Here is a 22,837-nt window from a genome sequence, read left to right as displayed (position 1 = left end):
GAACAGAGCTACAAAAGAAGAACGCATCGACAGAGGATCTAACCGGACGTACGCGAGTTGTCGGAAAACTGCGGCACTTCCCAGACGACCCCCGTCTCTGTGTTCGTGGCCTGGACTGTCGGGGGTGACCTGCACCTGTCGATGAACGGGGGCTCCGTATCTGCAGACAGAAAAAAAGCAAGCATCTAATTGATGATCAGTTAGAAGAAAAAAAAAACCTGCACATCATAACAGCACGTTAGGAAGATTGAATTTAGTTTTAGTAAAAAAAAATCTAAAAAAAAACACCGGAGCAGATTTCTGTTATCTTAAGAAAACAAGAGTTGAGAGCAGCGTGCTGAACTGTGATCTGACTTTTTAAAGTCTGAGGGCACAAGTTAAACATATGCCTCTAATAAAAAAAAAAACACAAGGTTCCACTGCCATAATAACACATGGAAATGTTCACAGCTACCAGGGTTGAGGTTTCTCCCCCCCGACTGCAGTGATTACTGAGCGGCCGACACGAGACACCCTCATTATTCACGCCCTGCAACAACAATATCTGGCACCTGCTGGTAAATGTCGGTAAAAAATGCTGTTTTACTCTGGAAAAAAATTAATGTACTGTCATGGTTTGTCCTAGACTATGTCTGGATTTGATGTTTTTTTGTTTAATTTGGAAAGTTACAGATCTACATGGAATAAGATATTCCATATTACAAGCATCTTCCCATTTTCCAATCTTTATCAATTGTGGTCATTTTCAAACTCAACAAAGCCACTTATTTACTGTGGAACCCCTGCACGATCTCATAGGACATTCTTCTTAGTACTCACTTAGCCTACAAATATTCCAGAAATGTATCACAGCATTTCAATAACTCAAAATAGTAAAAACAGGAACTACATACATCATAAACAGGCGAGATTACAAGGAAAAAGAAATAAACAATAATCTGTTTTTGAGATTTTTGCTGTGAATTATTTCTCTTCTGTTTTGTCTCATTTACTTCCTGTTTTGTTTCGTAGAGTCATTTCTTTGGCACCTTTCTGCTCCGCTGTCACACCCGTTCCTTATGATCACTTATCTCTGTCTGTGTGTGTATAATCCCAGATTTATTTTGTCTGATGTAAGATCCTTGAGTCGTCAGTGTCCCCTCACTGGTGTGTAGGTTCATGCTGTCAGAGCTCAGCTATAACCAAACAGCTCGACAATAATAGCTACACTGAGAATTGGAAGGCCACGATGTAACTTAAATTAGAATAAATGTTCACGGTCTTACATGTATAGAAAACTAAACGTTAATACATTTGTAAGCAATATTTCAGACATTCTGCTCTGAGACACTGTGTCTTCAGAAATTTAATTGTTTTCCAGAGTAAACAACAATTTATGTGATGTTGCACAATGCGTAGCCCTGAGATTATGTATTGGGGATGGATCACAGCTACTGCAACCCCACGTTTTAGCTTAACATCTGGAAATTTAACAAAGCCAAAGCCATTTTTGTTTTTTGATAAGGTTGCTTAGCTGTGTCAGCTAACTTGAATTGAGTCGACTCTAAAAGTTAGGGATGAGCTCACCGATCACGGTGACCGTAAAGGAGCAGTTCGCCTGGTTCCCGGAGCGGTCGGTCGCAATGTAGGTGATGGTTTCCTTTCCGATGGGGAGGAGCTGAGGGGGACTGTAGACTGGTTTCACCTGCACTACCACCTGGAGGAGGGAGTCCAAGGTAAACAGATTAAAGCATCCTCCTGAAACAGCTAATTAAACAGCTGATTTTTCTGGAGTTTTTCCAACCTCTTCTTTGGAGTTGTCTGTGGCGTTTGGAACGTTCCAGTTGACGTGAGCGGTGCCGCGCCGCTCGTCTGTCTGCAGAACGATGTCCGCGGGGCACTGGAGCCGCGGTGGCTCAGTGTCTGCAGGGAAACACGGGAAGAGGAGCAGAGTCAGATAAAAGACACTTTATTAAACTTCGGGATAATTAAACTAGACCTGACATCAGGTCCAAATGGTGCAGGTGTTCACCCCGTCGCGTTGTGCGCATATGGTGACCTCAGCTTACTCGCTGTTATCACAAAGGGAGTAGCTGCGTGAAGTCATCTCACCTCTGATCTCTTCAATCCCGAAAAACCTCACACACTCAGCACTGATTGTTATCGAATAAGAGACAAAAGCAGCGAGAATCCAAGTGTAAATCCAAAGCAAATAAGAGTCACTGCCTCATTTTTCCATTTGAAGCTTCCCTCTGCCTCAGTCCCAGAACATCAATAAATCAGCCGTATTACATCAACTGATTGGGAAAGATTAAATCCTGGAGCACTGATTGCAGTGGGCTCTATGGAGCCTCAATTAAAAAGATAAATAAATAAAAAGAATCAAGTTAAGTTGCACAAATAGATATGCAAAGAAAAATGTGAAACTTCGCAGGTAAACATTCTGTATTTAAGCCTCAGGCGATATTGATTTTAAAGCACTTGAAATTGTATTTTCTTTTCTTTATTAACTTACATACTTTAGTAAATATGCCACAATCCAAAGTACATTTGATCCACTTAACAGAGGCTGATAAGAGGCTGAGAGGCAGCCTTTTCTCAGGGAAAGCTGCAGTAACAAAGACAGGGTAAAACTACTTGCTTTGAGTTGTTTTGACTGCTCAAACTCTCCATGTATGATTTGATTTGTGGGGAGGAAAAACAAGAAAACCTCTACATTTTACAGAACAAACAGACTTTCTGTCGGGTTACACCCATGAGCACCGGTGTGCTCGCAAAGAGCAATTTGAATAAATTTCATATCTGCTTTTGAAGACAGAACAATGCATCCAGGAGTTAACAAAGTTCCGGACATTTAGGACTTTGCCATTTTTTTTCCCTTTATATTTTGTTTCCAAAGGAGGCCGAGTTTCTTGCAATATTTTAAAGTGGTCCTGATCAGTAGCTCTCCAGGCTTACTGAAGGTTGGACAGCATACTGTGTGACGCATTTTAAATCCAAGTGAAGGGCAAACGAAGAAGTGTCCGGCCTAAAAGAAGATCTACAGCACATGAACAGAATCTGAAAGTCTTTAAGAAACTGGAAAAAAATCCATCAACGACCTGACACGGGACCTGATCAAGATTTCAGCACATCCTAGGAACCTTAGGAACGGACAGCCATCATGACTCTTGAAAGCAACGCTTTGTTCGTCTTATTCTTCACACACCATGGCAGAATAACAGAAAAAACAGTGTGGTCTGGCTCAGTCCAAGCCCGAAGTAAACAGATTTAGCTTCAAATAGTTGAATCTCTCATCAAAAGTGGTCATTCCTGTTGAGTTGTGTCACAGAGCTGCTTTCATCTGGACCAGATGATCCGTCCAGATGATCCGATGATCCATCTCTGCTTCACACAAACACATTTAGCTCCAATCTGCTTTGTTTATCTTTACAACAGAAGTGTATTTTGGTTGTCATCAGCAGGGTGTAAAAGGCCAGAAATTTTTGAAGAATTTGTTTCCTTTATCTCCTCATAATATGGTGCCTCCTTTGCAGCCCTCCTTCTTTACTCTTTCTAATTAAAATATTTTTATCATTAGCTTTTAATGTCTTTTTCCTCCTTTATCCTTCGGCTCGTTTGTGTCCTGAGAACCAAAAAAAAAAAGAAAGAAAGAGAATGTGATCATTTTCTTTGAGCCAATCCATTACAAAACACCTACAGATGACTCATCCAGGCTCCGCGTCTGCATTAACTTTCCATTCGCTTCCCTCTTTATGACGTCTCGTTTTTTTTCTTTTTAACGACAGCCGTTCCTTCATTAGCTAAGCCTCTCTGAGAGAAAACGAGGGGACTGAGGACATCCAGGCAGAGCTGAACCACCTGCTTAACCTGCGAGGCATCTGGTGGAGAGCTGCAGTCTGTTATGGGAATCTCCAGAGAGAGTCGAAGGGGGTGGGGGGGACACGAGGGTTCAGACATGATGTGGTCTGTGTTAGTGACCAAACATCTGCTTCAAAAAAATAACAAAAGAGTTAGCGCCGATTGCAAAGCAGAAAAAAGATCAGGAAAATAAAAAATGAAATGCTGAAAAGTTTTTAATAACATTCAATCTTTTTTTATACAAGACCACATTGCAGCTGATTTGTTTTTCCAGTACTGCAGTTTTCGAATTGTTTTAAGTTATGCTTCTTATTGGTTCATTTTAGCTGCCTATTTAAATAAAAATGACTTGACAAGAGTACACATATTGGAGTGTTGTGACACTTGGAAGAAAAAAACAAACCTCTTTTACAATAAAATAAAATATAGAGTCATAAATTATGTTTAAGAAAATCACACTCTAGCTGAAAAGTCATCATCCAATCCTATACTGAAAAAGGAGTGTCAACTCAAAGCAGGCGTGACCTTTGACCTCAATGCAAAAGTAAAGCAAAGGTCAATATCCTCATGAGTGGAGAAAAGGGACAGCGTGTTACCTGCACAGACAGCTTTATGGACGTTAGTGGTCCAGTTCCCGGTGCTCAGGCACACTGCCCTCCTGTTTCCCTGGAGACTGTAACCTTGGCGACATGCGAGATGGCAGATGAAGCCCAGTGACACGGCTCTTTTCCCGCAGGCAGGGGGCGACAGCAAGATGTTCTTCAGGTTCACAATGGGGGGACACCTCACCTCTGGGGAAGCAAAACAGGAAACAAGAGATTAATCTAATGTAAGGCAGGAAGGCGCTCTGCAGATCAAAAGTGAGTCCGTTTGAGAAAATACAGTAACTTTCTGTTACAGTGTCACTGTTTGCAACCCGGCGACCAGCGAGCTGCGTCACTGCGTTTAGAGGGGGCCAGTCAATCTATTTTAAACCTCCAGTCAATTTGTTTTTCTTTAACTCTTTTTTACAAGATTGCTTACTTCAGGTTTACTGCCTTGGGAGATAGATCCTTGTTTTGGCTAAATGAATTCTCCGTCTGATTTTCTCTCCCAGTCCGTCCAAAAAATTCTCCCAAATTGTTCTCAAAACCTGCTGATGTTGGACTCTTCAAACACCCTCTCAGTCAACAAGGCTGAGATGAAATGCCAGGGAAAAAGCATTTCTGATGTTCTAAAATTCAAAATCAGTAAAAATGACCGAGTTATGACCATTTTTGTGTTTGCTAAAGTGGATCAGCTGTGGTGGCCATCTTGAACTGAGTTGACTCTAAAAAGTTATTAAATAATAGCTGCACGCCCGGCGATTACTTTCACAGAGTTTTATGAGGACATCCAGTGGTTTGCGAGATATTTGAGAGTCTATGGGGACCTTGACTACAGGATTTATCTACGGGAGGCTTTAAAGCAGGGGTCTCCAACCCTGGTCCTGGAGGGCCACCATCCTGCATGTTTTACTTGTTTCTCTGCTCCAACACACCTGATTTGAATCAATGGGTGATTAACAGGCTTCTCCAGAACATGAAGAGGTGATTTAACCTCTGAATCAGGTGTGTTGGAGCAGGGAAACAAGTAAAACATGCAGGATAGTGGCCCTCGAGGACCAGGACTGGAGACCCCTGCTTTAAAGGTTTTTAAAGGAGCAGTAAGCTAGTATGTCTTAAGGACAGACAGATTATTCTGATTTTCATTCTTTCTTCTCTGTTCTTGTGTTTCACTGGCACAAGCTGTAGGTCATAAAGGGACAATGTTCTCAGAAAATAAATAAATAAATAAATCAGTTTGATGGATTTCAATTAGATAAAAATATCTCTGCATCCTTTATGGCAAAATGAAGAGTTTCTCTTTCACCGCAGCACAAACAAACACTAAGACAACGTAACGACAGCCCGCAGAGCCCTTTTAGACAGGTTGAAGAAGTAATGACAGTTTGCTGAGATGAAAAAAAACCCCAAAAAAACCCTGAAACAAACAAGCTCCGTTCAGCTCCATTTGTGCCGAGGAACAGAGATGGTGTACGCTGATAAGTGGGGGAAAGCTTTTGGAGGCAGTTTTTAAATAGCACGCCGAGCTGGTTGGCTGGCAGTGAGTAAGCGCAAGCCGGAGCGGTGAGGTCGGAGGTTTGCGGCGAAACACTCTCACACCGCCTCTTTTTTGTGTGTTTGTCCCGAGCGCTCTTTGTGGTGGGCACGAGCGCGCGCGCAACTATTTTAACTTAACTATCAGCTTTGTGGCGGGTGAGTAATTTCGAATGCCGGGTATGGGAGCTGGCTTTGACTCTGCCATGAGAAAGCAGACGGACGTCTTTCGCCGCATACGGGTGCAAATTCACACCATATGTTTAACCGTGGTGCACGTGTGTTTACGTTTGCATGCATCACCACATGTTTACAGTAAAAACACACAGGTCACGACTAAATTTAGGGTCTCGTTGTTTTGGGTTTTGGGAGGCAGATGAGTTTCATTGAACAGAAACAAGAATAAAAATCGAAACTTTTAGTTACGAGTAGTCATAGTCTAAGAATAATGTGCTGTTGGCAAAATCTGTTGCACATCTGTAGTAAACTCTGGACTGCAAATTCAATAACTGAAGGTAATTTAATTTACTTTTACAAACAAGGAACCTGAGAAACTTTGGATGAAGAAATAAATATCAAAGTAGCTGCTGACATAGATGAATTCTGTCAGATATGACAGAAACACGGAGTGAATATAAACACAAAAAAGGCTATTTTTTTCTCACCTTTTTTATTATTCAACACATACTACTTCTTTTGGTTTGCTTTTCAATATAACAATTATTGTCCCAAAAAAAAAAAAAAAAAAAAAAAACAAGATTTGGGGGGATTTTTGTATTTCATAATACATGAAAAGCTGAATTATCTAATTTAAATACTCAAACTTGTCACTTATTACTTGTTTACAGCATCGTTGAAGAGCTCAGGTCTTCTGAGAATTCATCCTTTCAGCTCAACACACTTTTTTTGTGAGTCTGTCTCCTCCTCAACAGAAAGATCAAAATTTGATGAGGTTCAACCAGGGGAAACTATGTACAGATGTGTATTTTCAGGTTTTCCCAGAGACACTAATTGAAAGTTTTCCTGAAGCCACCCCTGTGTTTTCTCGGCAGCAAGGTTTGGATTATTTTATTGTTCAAATTTAAACTTCTGTCCCAGCGTCAGCATGCCTCCTTTCATGCCAAACTTGTAAACAGAGATCTTGTGCAATATGGATGCGTTGGGGAGGACTGCTGTGGCTGTAACGGCCATCTTGAATTAGGTCGACTCAAAGAATCAGTTGTAGAAATACATCAAATGGTTGTTTTTTCTGATTGTTCTATGAAAATTTAGCCCATGGATTATGAGATATTAACAGACAAACAAACACAGACTGAGGCAACTGCACGACTGCCCACATTTCATGACGGTCAGCACACCACAGAATGGTGCTGCCATTACTGTGCTCAGCAATAAGGACAGTATTTCCTACGCCTGGTTTCCTTCCCACAGGCTGTTGGGACTGGTAGCTAAGTGTTTCAGTCGCTCCTTCATTAGATCAGACAGATTGACCTCTTATTCAAACTCATTCAGATGCCTTTTGGCAAAGTCCCAGCAAGCGATCCTGGGCAATTTAAAGAGGAAAATCACCTGTCGGGCCAATTTACTACTAAACTACGTACAGTTGAGTAGTGAGCCCATTGTCGTCCTTCTGTAAGTTTGTCCCATTTGCACAAATATTTTCTCAACCTTATTCTTAGTGGCATTTGGCTTGATGGTCGACTGTCTGAACGAAGCTGTTTGTCTATTTTTACCAAGTCTGTCAAATTTCCTGCGACAGTTCAAAACTGCCTTGTTCCGTCTCAGAAAAATTGGAGGTTGTGCTTTTTTTTTGGGGGGGGGTTCTTTAAACGGTGCAGAAGTTTTCCTTAACCCCTCTCCAAATAAATGTCACTTCCTTTATGACAGTTTCAATTAAATGGTTCGACAACACAGTTTTGTTTTTCACGCAAACATCCACCCCCAACAACGAGAGCTCATATGAAAGAGTGTTTGCTGCTTTTATAATGTAAAACGAATTCAATTAAGTTCAAATGGACTCAGGTTGTAGAAACATGTCAAGCTCCCTTGATCAAACTGAGATGTACTAAACTGTAACTAAGTTAGCAAAACAATACATAAGAGAAGACTCTATGATGTTTTTTTTGTTGTTTTTTTAGCGGTCAGATACAATAAGATGATGAAAAACAGCTGAAGGAAAGGCTTACCCACACACCGAGGCTGGGGGCCGCTCCACTGGGAGTCGGCCTGACAGGTGAGCGTGGCGTTTCCGTCCAATCTGTAGCCTCGCTCGCATCCCGCCTGACACTCAGCCCTGTAGGACGCGCCGCCATCGCTGCACCGCAGGAAGCCGTGCTGAGGCCGGGAGAGGGGCGGGCAGGAGCGCACTGAAAAAGACAGAAGACAATAAACACGAGGAGTCCAAACCGGCGAAAGGGAAACAAAAGGATGCTGTATTTATTGTTCCGTCAAACCAGATCCATGTCTCGGTTTGTTGTTTCACCTCTGTTTGTTCAGCGAGGTTTTGAGGACTCTGCAGCGAGCAGCAGAAATCTGCATGGCCTGCATTATCGTGAGTCGTAAAGTCAGGTACCGTGTTTAAATCATAAGAGGAGAGTAAAACAGGAATGAAGAATAGTTGGCTTTAACTTGGAACCTATCATTTAACAAAAAACTGTGAAAGTCCCTATGAAATGAAATGAAAGGAGGAAAAAAAAAGGAGTTATGCTGAGGTCTAGCGGCGGGTGTGTGGTGTGTTATTCCTCGTCACCACCCATAGACAGACAGATGAGACCCTCTCCCTCAGGGCCTAACTAACTGGGAGGTCCTACAGTATGTGGCACAGACAAGAACACATACAAGCAGACATGTGAACGCACACTTAGAAAATATATACCCAAAGCCGCACACTATAAATCTTCAACACACACCCCTTAAATATTCAGTGTCTTGGTATTTCTGTGAGTCACCCTGCTGCTGCCGTTCTGTTAAAACCAGAGTTTTCCTCATTAATCCCGTGACCTCTGGAGCTCCCTCTCTTTTTCTTTCCATTTAGCTTTCTTAAACTCCCCCACACAGCTCCCCCTGAGTGCGACCCCTTTTTTTCCTTTTTTCATCCTGTCCTCCTGTAGCCGTCTCCATCCTGAACTTTGTCCCTGTTTAATTGAATCCTCTCGACATCTGGCGTGGTTAAAAAAAAAAAAAAAGGTGCTAAATGTTGACTTGTCAGTCAGTTTTAAGAACACGTGTGATCTCAATCTGTGAAAGGCCGTACAGGCTCCCGCTACCCACCTGCTTCAAATTGCAGGAGAGTCGACAAATCAGTGCAACACCCTTTAATAGAAAAGGTCTGAACCAGTCTGATGTGGAACAAGACCTGAGTGTAAAGCAGTGACTACCAAACTTTTCAGCTTCAGACACAAAAACTAAAATTAGCAGAGACCCCAGACTTTGCTGGTTGAAGTGTTGCCCAATCGACCATTATATGACCTGCAATCCATTTATGACTTCATTATTTAGCTGTAACATTTAGGGCTCAATAGGCATATTGCACTTATTTTTAAAGTTTTCATTTTTGTAGATTTTCTCAAGTTTCCCAATGCATAATGGAGTCCCTATCTTTAGGAACCTGGTGTTGTTAAAAGAAGGTAAAGTTATCTGTTAGAGCATTAGATTTTGTAGCATCTCCTTCTAAAGGCAAAATACAAATATAATGAAACCAGTATTCACATATCGTGTATTGCCTTTTCAAGCCAAAAAGTTAGACTGAGATAATTTTGTGCTGAGATGGGAGAGACTTAAAATCTTTTCTAAATAAACGATTTGATGCGTTATTATGACAACACGCAAGATATGGCAGAGCTCAGAGAATGTGTTGAGGATGACTCTCAACTACTACCACACACTGACTTTTAGTAGCGCTACGCAAAATTTGCAAAAAACATAATGGAGATCCTTGGGATTTGAGCAAAAGAGAAAACCCGGCCCTGTTTGAAGCTCTACAGCAGCTCAGGCACACATCACAGTGGAAACATCATTTAGAGTTTAAACGGGTCACAGGAAGTTAGACTTCACATGGATGAAATCCCATTTTAATATCTTTTATGGTTTTTACACAAATGTGGTTTAAGTTTTATGATTTCTACAGACTTTCTTAGCTTAGATTATCACAAAGTTAGAATTGTGGACAAGAGTTGTGCTGGCAGATTTTAACATTTTTTTTCAAAGTTTTCTAGTGTTTGTTTTACTTTCAAATACAAGGCGTGTTTTTCTTCACCTCTACAGGTTGCCGGTGTTCCCGACCACGTGCTGTCAGCCTGGCACAGTCTAATGCCGGTTCCATGGAGCTCAAAACCCGGCTGGCACCGCACTCCGCAGGCGGCGTCAAAGTGGTTGTTACACACGTTCTGGACGAAAAAGCCATTCTCTGGAGGAGACAGTGCTGGACAGTGGACCACTGGAAGCAAAGACGAGAATTACAGTTAAAAAAATAAAATAAAACACTCACGCCATAGGAGGGAAAGCAGAGCACAGAGTTTAACATTCAAGGTTTTTACAGTGTGAGAGAAAATGTTTGATTGAGATCATTAAAATACAGGAGCATAAAAACAAGAAATCCTGCCCCTGAAACATGACACAATGTTAGGTTCAGACACAGCATGTAGGAAAATCTGACTCTTCGAATGATCGCATTAAAATATTAATGTTCCTGAAAAATAAAAAAGAGACTAACAGAAAAATTACATGTCAAGCTTCACTCTTTAATCTCCACAGAGAGAGGAAGAGAAAAACAAAATGCAGTGTGTAAAAGTGATGAATAGGCATTGTTTTCATATCAGCAGATAAATGGAAATTCTCTGGCTCATTCTTCAAGGGGGTTCATTGAAACTTACTGGAAGCAGATTCAGAGATATGAGGCGCCCTAATCTCACACTTGTGTGGAAAAACCCTGTTTGTATTCTGGCTACATTTTCAATCTTCCCCTCCGGGTTTTTGGTTCCTGCTAACCAAGAACTGCAAAATTAAACGTATGCGTCTGGAGGGCAGGTTTTTAGGTAAGATTCACAGGTAAGATGTAAACAAAACATACGTCAATTTGAGCTCATTTTGATTTATTCTTTCAGGAATGACTGCTTTTAATGTTAAACTGTGTTCTGCATTGAGTGACCAACATGAATCACTGCGAAGCTCTGAGGCAACAATCTTAAAACATGTGCTAATATGTTACAGTTAACTTTATTTATCCTCTAAAAAAGCTGCATTTTGTTTACTGAAAACACATCAAGAAAGGGATTTCAAACTGTAATGATCCGTTCAACCCATGAAGATTGAATAAAACATACAGTTATAAGTTATTAACCAATTAAATGAAATCTGTAAGGTTTTTGTCTTTGTAGTTTTACTGAAGTAACACTGTAAATCTAAAGCCCGGTCTACACTACACCAAATATTTTTTTAAATCAAGAATTTTTTGATGCGTTTGCATCTCTTGTTCACACGTTGGCAAGAAAAACTGCAATAAAATTAAAAAATCAGTTTCCAAAATGGAGATTTTCTGATGGATCTGTATAGACTGAAAATATTGAGCTTTAAAATACAGTGACGCAGCATAATCACTATTACTTTGGGCCCTAGAAAACAAAACAACAATGGAGCCAGTTTTACCGTTTTATTACTTTTCTGCTCTTTATCCTAATCCTGTCACCATTAAACTTTGATCAGGAGCTGAGGTGGTTAATAACTGAGAGGAAGCTGTGAAAAAAAAATGGGTGAATTGTCATTCTATTTTTACTAAAATAATTAAAGATTTAGTTCCTTTAATTACTGAAAAAACACCTGCAATTAAAAAACATTGAGTAGAGACTGAGGCCAGGCTGCTCTAATTCACACCAAACAGCATTTTTGGGACAAAATTTTAGATTTTTAAAAACCTTTTCCAAAGCAGATATCTTTAAAACATCCTTGTGTAATTGCAGAACTGCTTTTTTTTTTTTCCGAAAACAACAGCAGCATACTTCATGCATGCCTACTGTTGCTTTGTGAACCATTATAAAAACAGCACCATTTTGGGGATTTTTTTCCCTCCTCCGCCTCAAGTTTGTTTCACTTTGTCCTTGTCTTGTCATCGTAAAATTTTGACTGTGTGCTGAAAAGATTATTTATTGAGAGGAAATGGTAAACAGTATCAAATTAAAAAAAAATGAGCTACAACTGTTCTGGGAGAATCAAATAAAGTTTAAAATGTTCTTTGGTATTTCAATGTTGTGTCGTTAATGTGGATGTTCTCGTCTCTTTCTGGCACTGCGAAGTTTCTGCTTTTCTCCCCCAGCAGCCTTTTCTTCTCAAAAGTATGTGTTTAAAAGATATTTGGAGTGGTTTAGTCGAGGGCCCCCCAAATAGTGCGTGCGCAGTGTTTGTCTTTATTTTTCAGTTATGAGCATCAGTGCAACACAAGAAGAACTACTCAGTTAGCCGGAAAAGTTTAAAGAAAGTATAATTTTCTCTGCAGCACAAATCTTTTCTCTGTAAAGCCATATGCGGCTCTCAGTGTTTAGTGCCTCCTGACGGTGTCAAAGTAATTGAAATGCTGTCTGTATGAGATGATTTGTGTAAGCGAGCGGCTTCTTTTACCCTGACAGGTCATGCCTATTGGCTGATAGCCCGGCTTGCAGAGGCAGTCATCGAGGGAGGTGCTGCCAGGCTGGGAGGTGTGCTGTGTGTCGGGACATGACAGGCAGGTGCTCAGTCCTCCAGGTGTGGCCTCTGGTTTGTAAGTGCCAGGTGGACAAGCTGTTAAAAACACAGATCAGCAGGCGGTTAGAAACCAATCCAACAGTGTTTCAGCGTGAAACACATGTTGTGTTTGGCATTAAATAAAACCAAAAAAAAAAGAAAAAGTGGCAGCTTGTTGAATGTAAAATTGGATGACTGGCATTTAAAAAATAACACATAAGACTAGAATATAAAAATTGTAAGACAGCCGAAGTAAACGTGGCTGAAACGCAGAAACAGTTTTACAAACTTATGAGAGGACTTTGATCACATTCATGTCTGGACATGTTGTGAGGAAAACGCAGCAAAATGACCTCACTGGCTAAAAAAAAAAAAAAAAGAAATTTGGCTCAGCAGCTGTATTTATTCAAAGCAGACTACACTGTTTTTGTGTCACTAAGCAGCATTTTTGTTACAAAGAACTACAACAGAGTAAAGAAAGGTACACAAGTATCCAGTATCTGCTTTTTAAAATATATGTTAAAATATATAATGTATATGCGAGGAACGTATCTCCTGTGGTATGTTCTTTTAGCACTTCCCACTGTTTAGCAGTATTGTTTTCCTTAAAGCGACACCTACTGTTCAGGAGGAGAACTGCAGCAGCGCCGGCATGAACAGCAACAAACGCAACAAGTGTGCTTCATCCTGATCATGTCGATCAACAAATATTTCAAGAATAAAAATTGAAAAAAGCTTAACTTGTGTTTTGTTCTATTTTAATGTAGAAATGACATTTTTCTGCTCACTGCTGAGTTATTGAGTCAGGTAGGTGTTTTTCATTTTGCTCTAGGCTTCATTTTTCTGTCCTGTTTGTTAATTGAGAGTCAGGTTTTATGAAAGTGATTTGTAATTATTAAACATAACCTGTTTGTGATTGGACATTTTTTATTAGATAATTAAAAAAACAAACCATTCCTTTGCTTTGTTGTTTTGTATTGGATCAATATTGAACTAAAACTAAGATTGAGTCGCATCATGTAGCGATAAAGGCTAAACTGGATTGTGTTTTCAGTTATTTTTTCCTGCTCGTGTGTCTTTAATGTATCAGAACATGTGTATCAAGATAAGCATTGAATTTTATTAGTGATTTAAATCTATCTGACTCACACAGACTACTCAAACATTTATCATTGGTATCAAATCAATCTAATCAGAAATGTTTGAAACCAAATGTTATCCTCATGTAAAAATAACATTATTGCACATTCAAACACATTTGAGAACAAGAAATTGGAGGATTCACTGACTTATTTTAACATTGTCCTCGACATGATTTGACTAGTTCTTTATCACAACTTAAGAGGTTACATAAATGCCTCTAAATGAGTGTCAAAATGTCAAACACCGCAGCCCCACATTCACTCTTGTTAAGACACAAACGCCAAAAGTTAATTTTATACAGAGGAGCTTCATTCCTGGGCGCTGCACTCTTCGTCACATCATAGTCTATTCAAACAAATCCAAAAGTTGTTTTCAATAATTAAAAAAACAAATCCCCTCAATTAAAAACAGCCTTGCCCAAATCAAAACTGGCTTTGCAGAAGAGGGGTGTTTCAAAGAGCTCAATTTCACGCCTTGTGCTCAAAACGAGAGAATTATAAAACTCCTCACACGTCGTTTTAACACTTTTAATACATTCAACAACATCTATGCACATGGGAAATCCCATGGGAGTCAGAGCCCTTTATGTTCAGCACTAAGACTGAAGTAATTATGAGTTTTATGACCGTTCTGGGGCAAAAATTAGAACGACAGCAGCTTTCTGACACATTCAATGCGCAGCTGTAATTATAAGTCATACAGAGGGTGCAGCAGAGAATCCGCAGGACTAATATTCTTCACAACTTATTTGGTTTTCTTTAAGCCTGAGGCCAGGTGTGAATTTCCACTGTTGAGCTGCTGCCAGGTCGGCCTCCACCCTTCCTCCTCCTCCTCCTCCTCAGCTGCAGCAGGTCAGCCAGGAGAAGTCAACCGACTGTAAAGCAGACAGTCACTGCAGGCCATGAAATGCACCCAGTAACCCAAATAAAACACAAACACGCCGAGAAAACCTCATCTGCTGCAGACAGTGTCTCAGACCGCTGTTTTCATTTGATAACAAAAGCATGTGATGGAGCGTCTTTGTCTCTTAAACTCCGAGGAGGCATCTTACATAAGAAGTGCCGAGTCCAGAGAGCGTCAGCTCTGTTTGAGTCCATGGGAATCTGTTTTACAGCTTCGTTTGAGGTTTATAGGAACCCCATTTAGCTTTAATATGAATAATAATTCACCCAGAGCCCAACAGTGGAAATACTGTATCTGAAAAATATAACATTTCAACTCCTGGCAGGATGCAGGTGCTGACAGGTAGAAAAGTACACAAACAGTTCTGCGATCACGCACACACACACATAAAAACACAATCGCACACAATTTAGAAAGTGCAAACCAAGCTTCTGGAAACAGGAGGTGGAATGAAAGGAAGAGAGATGAACAGGAAGGGATAAATGATGAAACAACCAGCCAAGGATCTGAAATATAAAAGAATCAGGCTGGAAGTGAACATTTTCTTTCGATACTATCAATTCTCCACAAATTCAGCCAAAAACACAGTGTCGTGCTGAAACTGAATGCGTTTGGCTCCTGCGCTGGTCTGAATTACGCATAAGACAAACATCTCATTTTGGGTCAGTCTACTTATTGCCTACGGCTCTGAAGTAACTCTACTGTGTCGAGTCCCTCATTTAGAGAGGAAGTGAACCGTCTGCAGTCAGATGACCATAAAACTAAAAGCTCCTGCTCTGTTTGGACTGGCTATGGCTACATGGATGGATGGCAGCTGGTCAGAGACCACTAATGTGAAAAAGAAATCATTTAAGAAGGAGAAATACTATATAATCAGAGGACATTTACATGTATTTACCATTACAACAACTTTCTTTAAAATCCTAATAAATAATAATAATAACAAAGTTGAGCAACATGTCGTAACATTTACTGATAATTTAAAACAGGTGTTATTAGGATTTTTTCCAAAGAGTTAAAACTGATAGGCCCAGTATGTCACCTGCAGTCTATCATAAATAACATCACATTGTCCGCAAAACGGCAAAGTCAAAGAAACGTTTGCTGCGTTTCTCTTGTGACAACCTGAAGCAAACATCTGTTCATTATTGAATGTTTCGTTATTATATTTTTTATGGTAAATAAGTCATTCGGGAATGTTTTGTTTTCTTATCCAATGAGGACAAGACTTGCAGCAAACTTGGTCAAAATACATTAATAACTAGTACAAAAGCAGTAATGTTTTAATTTTCTCAAGATTCTTTGACAAACTTCTCTTTTTTTTATTATTTAAAGTATTTTTGTTTGTTGGCTTTTGGTTGATTTGAGAATGTCAGCACTGGTTCAGACATGATCCAGGAACTACTTCTGTCCCTTAAGCTGTTTTTAGTCCATGTATGATTTAAGGTGAGCTGGTGCTTTTGCTACCAGCTTTTGAGAATTATTACTTTAATAAATGAGGACATGACAAAGTTGATCAATTGTCTTCAAGAGAAGATAAACAGTTATTAAAATGGATGTGTGATTTGGTAGAAGGGTAGATCTCCATCATTTCTGGAAAATACCAGATTTCTTCTGTGTACCACCAACCTGGCTCGTCGGCTCTTCCTCCTTTTCAAAAACTAACGCTGCTGTTGATTTTCACTTCCTTGTTGTCAATAAATACAATAAAAAAAAAGCCAAAACCTAACAATAAGCGCATCTAAAGCTTTAAAAATATGAACTATGAAATCAGAAGCTAAAGTCAAAGAAGTTTATGTTTGTACAACTGTTTATATTCGTAGTTTACACGTTTTCTGAGATGTTCACTGCTTCACTGACCCTCGTTGCTCAAAGAAATTCAAACCTCACCTCTGAAAAATGATTTACAGTTTGTGTAAAACTTCACCGCCTAAGCAGCCACTAAAATTTATAACTGGAAAAAGTTTTTTTTAAAATACAATCTCTTAGGATTCTAAAGGAAATAGAAAAGGAAAGGAAATGAAAAAAACAAGCATGAACAAGTTCATCTGCTAAACTCCTTTGTCCTGATACAAAGTAAGTCATTGAAACTGGCAGGCACGTCGAGTCCGGGAGCCAAAGTTACGATCACACGAGAATCTCCCGTGTCTTAGGGGGGAAAACTGGGTTCGATTAGCCGGGCCTAAAAACAAACTGGGAAGGAAATGATGAAAGGAGGTCCAGAGGGAGAGCGAGAACATCTGCCTCCTCAGCCACAATGACAAACAGGCATCCAGAGAGGATGAAGAGCACATATTCTGCTCAGTCCAAAAAAATTCCACAACATATGTTTTAAAACACGTACTATATTCATACACTTACCACCTCCCTCATGTTCTTTTTCAGCCTAAATCACTGGTGTTTTACGACGAGGCGAATGAGCTAAAATTCTGCTGCTTCGGTCCGCACACTAAAGCCCCGATGAATCCCCAAGTTTTTTCAGAAGCAGGATGGAACAAAACCTCATTGTTACGGACTGAAATGTATCAGTAGATCTGAACTAATGAGATTATGTGGAGGTCTGGTTTTATTTGTTGCTTCAACAGACAGTTACCAAATTTAAAGCACAGATTTGATCATTTAGGTCAAGTTCTACATAAAAAAAACTTAAAAGATTTTGAAAAAAAAAGTCTTTCAAGAACCTCATTTTTGTTGCATCTGTGCAAAAATAAAGAAAAACACAATAGAATGAGCCTCCTAGAAGTAAAAAAAAACTGAGCTTTTCACCACTAGGTTAAACATTGTTGGCACAAAAATCTTAATTAATTACTATTTTTCATAAAACAATTCATCATCAGTGGGTGATTAAAACATTAAAAGATTCACAGAATCCACAAGAATTGTGAGGCTGAAAACCAACACTGAATGATCACGCCTTCGACCCTTCAGGAAAAAGTGGCACCATTACGTACAAATCTGGAAGAAATTGAAAGACCACTGTTAATTTTTCTGAAACCAGCATGTCTACATGTATAACTCCCGTTCCATTCCAGCATCTGTTGGATTCCACTCATTCTACTAAAAGAGGTACTCATTAGGTGGTCACCTGAACCAAACTTTATTTAACAAACATAAAAACCACTGCTGTGGTCATCGTCACCTCTTGTAGTAAGACCAGCTGGATGGCAGAAACATTGCTAATAGTAACTCAAAAGTCATTAGAATAAATAAATAACTACTGATCATGCCTAAAGAGTTGAAAATAAGTTTTGTGTGAAGAAAAAAAGGCCTCAGCTTTGGCCTTAGTGGCAGAGAGATACAGCAAGATTTTCCGTGTGGTTCAGGTGTGGATGAAAAACCATCAGATCAAGACCCTGTCATGACCAGCCCAGGTGGATGGTCACAAGCCATCAAACAGATGAGCTGAGTGAATTTTTGCACCAACAGTGGCAAAAAGTCACCCAAAAGCAATGTGGAAAAACTGGTGGAGACCTCGCCAAGATGCATGAAAGCTGGGATAAAAAAATCAGGGTTATTCCCCCAAATGTGGACTTCTGCTGTCTTCCCAAGTTCTAACCGTTTCACATTCTACTATTAAATGCTCTAAATTACACAAAATCTGAATGAAATGTTGTCAGTAGAATATAGAATAAAAACTAAAATATTCATTTTACTCAAACAGGTACTTTAATGTAGAAAAATCTGAAAAACTGATAAATTTTGCAGTGGTCTCTTAATTCGTTCCAGAGCTGTAGTTGAAATCAATTCAAGGACTCAAATACAAAATTTTACAGTGGAATAAAAAAAAAGAGAACAGGATCTAAAAGCATTACATCCTGAGCTGATTAAGTGAACTGGGCTCATGTGGAACAGAGGAACGAATGTCATGAAAAATGGTCTATTTTAAACAAAACCAAGGCCGCTGCAAAGGCAAGGAAGTTTCAGGACGAAACTCCGAACACGAGGCAGTGTGTGGCAGAAGCAGACACAGCTGAACTGCACATGACACGAAGCCAAAGCAACTGCAGACAAAGACGCTAATCTGACGGTGAGTAGCTTCAATCCTGGAGCCACACGTATCGAGGAAGTAAACGACAGACAGAGGGTAGGGGTGATAATTAGAACCTGATGTATGGAGGGAACAGGAAGGAAGACTTACAGAAACAAACGAGGAAAGGAAGCAAACATGAGACATAAAACCCAAAACATGACTCAAGAGCAATAAACAGAACCAAAATGAGCTTCACAAAAACCTAAAATAATAATTATATTAGTTTAGAAATAGATGGGAAGATGAAAGCGGATGTGATCTAAGTTAAAATTGAAACTCTTTATGGAAATCATGGATGCTGTGCTTCTTAAATTAAAGTGGATTGTTACCAGCATACCATTCAAAATCCAGCATCAGTGGTGAAAGTGTGGTACAGGATGAAGACGCCTTTTTGGAGAAACATTTCCTGCCTCGAGGACAACTTCATCGAGACGGGAGTCGCTTGTTCGATCACGGCAATAACTAGTCACGCGCTCGTTTCTTCTGGTGCAGCAATGTTTGTTACTGGAAATGTAGGAGGAAAATGTTTCTCCAAACACAACATCCTGGTTCAGTTCATATCCAACAGCTTGGACAAAACCGGCACAAAATCTGAGCAAAGCCATGACCCCTAAAAGCAGAAAATGTGATCAAAGCTAAATGACTCCTAGGTGTGACGCCCTCTAAAGTGCCATAAGTTTTGAAGCAGGTATTGGTAAGGAAAGTCAGATACTGTATCATATTCACAAGCCATCTCTAGTGCTTTCTGTTTTTTGCATTTAGCAAGTATAGACTTTATTTATTTTCTGGTGATACCAAAGGCAGCTGATATTTTCATCGGTTCTCGCTGTGCCTTTAATTGGCTTATTTCTCTGTGAAGCACTTTGTAAATTCTGTCTGTGAAAGGTGCCATATAAACAAACTTTAACTTACTTACTAACCTTTTAGACATAAGATGAAGAACAGAAAAATAGAGCATCAGTTACTGTGATCCTATAGTCTTTGCGGTCGCTCAAAAATAGCTGCGTTCAAAGTAAAACAACGGCTGCGAGGGAAGCCCTGAAATCCTGCGAAGGGTTGACCGAAATGGACAGAGGCCTGGACGCTTGCGGTCAAAAGGCCTTCTCACACAACAAATGTTGTTAAAACTGTTAAATTCCAGGGTTTTCCCTGAAATAAAAACGTTTCACGTGCGAGGAAAGTTTCCACAGACAACTGAGGCTTCCATTTGACGCTTGAAGTTCATAAAAAGACAACAGAAACTGATCATTAAAACCAAAATGAACAATAGAGACAAACATGTCTCTATTCTATACAGAGCGATGCGTGTATGATTCCGAGTACCTTTACATGCTTTTACCCCCCGAGGCGACAGAATATGTGCATGTCATAATAAATTCAGAAAGCCCACCAACGTTGCTTCAATGGTGGGATTCAGAGATCTGAAGAATGTGAAGGACTCAAACCAAGATTATTATTACTCTTTGGTGGCTTCAGTGGAAAACCAGCATGACAAGGGATCATTGGCATCTGTCTGCCGCAGACTACATCTGTCCACATGGCAATTTTCCAAGCTTTAGAACTCATCACTGAATAAGAATAAGTCTGGGCAATCCTAGGGTTATGTGTGTTTCAGTGAGCAACACTGCTAACCAACAATATCAAACAAATGATAATTAGGAGGTAGGAAAACTATTCTCTAAAGTCTGAAGATAGTTCAGTGTTTCCACTATTAATGAAAGTACATTTTAGCTGTTTAATCTTCCCCCAGCAGGTCCTCAGAGGTCTACTCTATATTACCTGGTCTGTTTAGACATACGACACATTTTGTCCTCAAATGAGCCAAAACACAAAGCAAGACGTCCAGATTAGTCTTTGAAACAGTGGGAGTCACACAACATTGAAGCACGACTCGCCTGAAACTGGAAAAGGTTCGGAATCCCATCCTTTTGGAACGTCAAAAGGCCCTAAATCAACCCCCCCCCCCCAAGTCCCACTGACGTCTGGTGTGCTCTCAAACTGAGCTGTAAGGTGAAAACGAGGTTTGTGTGGAGCTGTGGCTTCAGCACAGCTGTCATCATAAACAGACTCCATCTGGGAGGAGGAAGGACCTCCTCAGACCCCCGCAAAGGAGGAACAACATCCCTGATGGTGCAAGAAAGTCTTTAGAAAGGAAGCTTCAGAGGTCTAGTGGCTACTCCATGACTGTGTCCCTGCTTATTATTCAGTACTTTTCCTGAAGGACAACGACGTCACCGCAAATACTAGATGTCTCTTAAAAGATTCCCGAGAACAGCGAGATCATCCAGCGGGCTCATTGAAGGCTCAGAGAAGATTAAGGCGAACCGCTGAACAACTGTACAAACAAAAACTGTGTGCCTGATTACAGAGGTCAGTACGCTGAGAAAAGCAGCAGCAGAAGGATGCAGTATGACTTCAGCAAACTTGGAAAAAACACAGCATAACGCTTAACATGTTCAAGAAGGATGGGGCTGTTTTCACATCGCCCAAAATCCTCAACATTTGCTGATCTGACTGAATAAAATCTTGCTAAATTCATTATTTATTTTGCAAACAATCTGCTTTGTTCTCACCTTGGGATTAACCACATGCTGCATTCGGTGCCGGTGGAAAACCAAACCATCTGGGCTTTAAATATGTGTTATTTTAACGTGCGGAAATCCTGTTTTTGTCTGACAGAACTGCTCACTACACCTAGAATATAAAAATAAACATATATGTATATATTTACATTTATAGACTGTGAAAATGTAAATATAATACGCTTCGGTAAACTCCAATAAATTACCTGCTGGGTTTTGTAGTCTGAAACAGTAGCGTGCAGAACTTGGTGTACAAAGGGGAGAAAAACAGGGACGGACAAACGAGGAGTGTTAATGACGCAGTCAGGTTGGACTTCACACAACTGGCTGTTTTATGGCTCCTTGTTTTTCATCTTCTCCTGCTGAGGAGGGTCCCATTAGTGCCAATTTACAAGCCCACTGTCTCCTCACGCCTTCATCTCTGTCCTTTTTTTAACTCGCAGAGGAGCCTCAGTTTGTAAAGCGAGTCATTTCTGTTTTACAGCATCCCTGGCCTACAAACACAGCAGCAGTAGTCATCAATTAAGGCTTTTTTTACAGACCTCTATGTCTCGTTTAACTGGGGGAAAGAACAGAGCTGAAACATGTGGCACGGACGAAGGGGCCAAGATGGTCACGAAAGCCTCTGAAATAACTGAGGGCAGCTATGACGAAGGGTTCATTTAAACCAGAAAAAAAAAAATCATAAACAGCTCAAATGCTTCAAATTTCACAACTGGAAAGAAAGGGGGTCCAAATTAGGCAGAGAGAGAGAAAAAGAGGTAACGTGATCTAGACTCACTACAGATCTTCAATGTGAACAACGAATACTAAATAAGGGAACTGTTCATGTTTAAACTCTCTTCAGTAAATAAGCTAAGTTCTGTACTTTTAAAGCTGAAGCTAACACAGTAAATGGGCTTACAACCCAGGCAGTGTTTGTTAGCAGAACAATTGGGTAAAGCCAAAAAGATAACAGTAACCGTTTTTGAAAACGCATTGGTTGATACCAATAAAACATATGAAGTGTGCTGCAGCAACACATCTCTGCTTGTGTGGACTTCAGCATGAATCTTACCACTGTTTGACCAGGATTTCTCACCAGAATAGTAATGGATGGAAAACCGATATCACTGGTCAGACAACCAGTGATATGATATTGGGTGGTTTATCTCCAGATATTTTCCAGTTTTCCAACCTCAACAGTTAATCTTTCCTCATCCATTTTTTTATACTTTTGATATGAAACAGCGCTACAAACAAACATGAAAAGCAAACTGTTAAAAGAAAGCGTAGAAGAAAAGCTGCGATGGAAACCTGGATGTCCAAGCTGGCAGTGAGCCTGATCCCCAGTCAGTTTCACTCCAATCAACACCTGCACCCATGTGACCAGAGTGGCCCCTCAGTGAGTCAGACAAACAATGACCCTAACGAGCCTCCATTGTTAGGAGAGTGAGAACAATTTGCAAGCAATCCATCTTACATCACATCTCAGCTTTAAAAGCTCAACTCCACACTCTCTATTTCTGAAT

At 40.1% G+C, this 22,837-nt stretch overlaps 1 protein-coding gene across 3 annotated transcripts in view; it reads right to left on the bottom strand.

Annotated features, from left to right (window-relative positions):
• The window catches only part of svep1 (sushi, von Willebrand factor type A, EGF and pentraxin domain containing 1), a 102,139-nt gene that overhangs the window by 36,039 nt on the left and 43,263 nt on the right, over positions 1 to 22,837 (bottom strand). For all 3 annotated transcript variants that reach the window (XM_017433179.3, XM_025009853.2, XM_017433178.3), the window contains exons 4-10: positions 12,567 to 12,725; positions 10,213 to 10,392; positions 8,144 to 8,323; positions 4,437 to 4,631; positions 1,784 to 1,902; positions 1,567 to 1,696; positions 53 to 160 (exon numbers count right to left, since the gene is read on the bottom strand). In XM_017433179.3, coding sequence (XP_017288668.1) covers positions 53 to 160; positions 1,567 to 1,696; positions 1,784 to 1,902; positions 4,437 to 4,631; positions 8,144 to 8,323; positions 10,213 to 10,392; positions 12,567 to 12,725 — 1,071 coding nt within the window. The remainder of the gene's footprint in view (positions 1 to 52; positions 161 to 1,566; positions 1,697 to 1,783; positions 1,903 to 4,436; positions 4,632 to 8,143; positions 8,324 to 10,212; positions 10,393 to 12,566; positions 12,726 to 22,837) is intronic.

Source organism: Kryptolebias marmoratus, linkage group LG7, assembly GCF_001649575.2.
Source record: "Kryptolebias marmoratus isolate JLee-2015 linkage group LG7, ASM164957v2, whole genome shotgun sequence".
Classification (NCBI taxonomy): Eukaryota; Metazoa; Chordata; class Actinopteri; order Cyprinodontiformes; family Rivulidae; genus Kryptolebias; species Kryptolebias marmoratus.
Note: the sequence above shows the minus strand (reverse complement) of the source record. Positions and strands in the feature narration are given on the sequence as shown.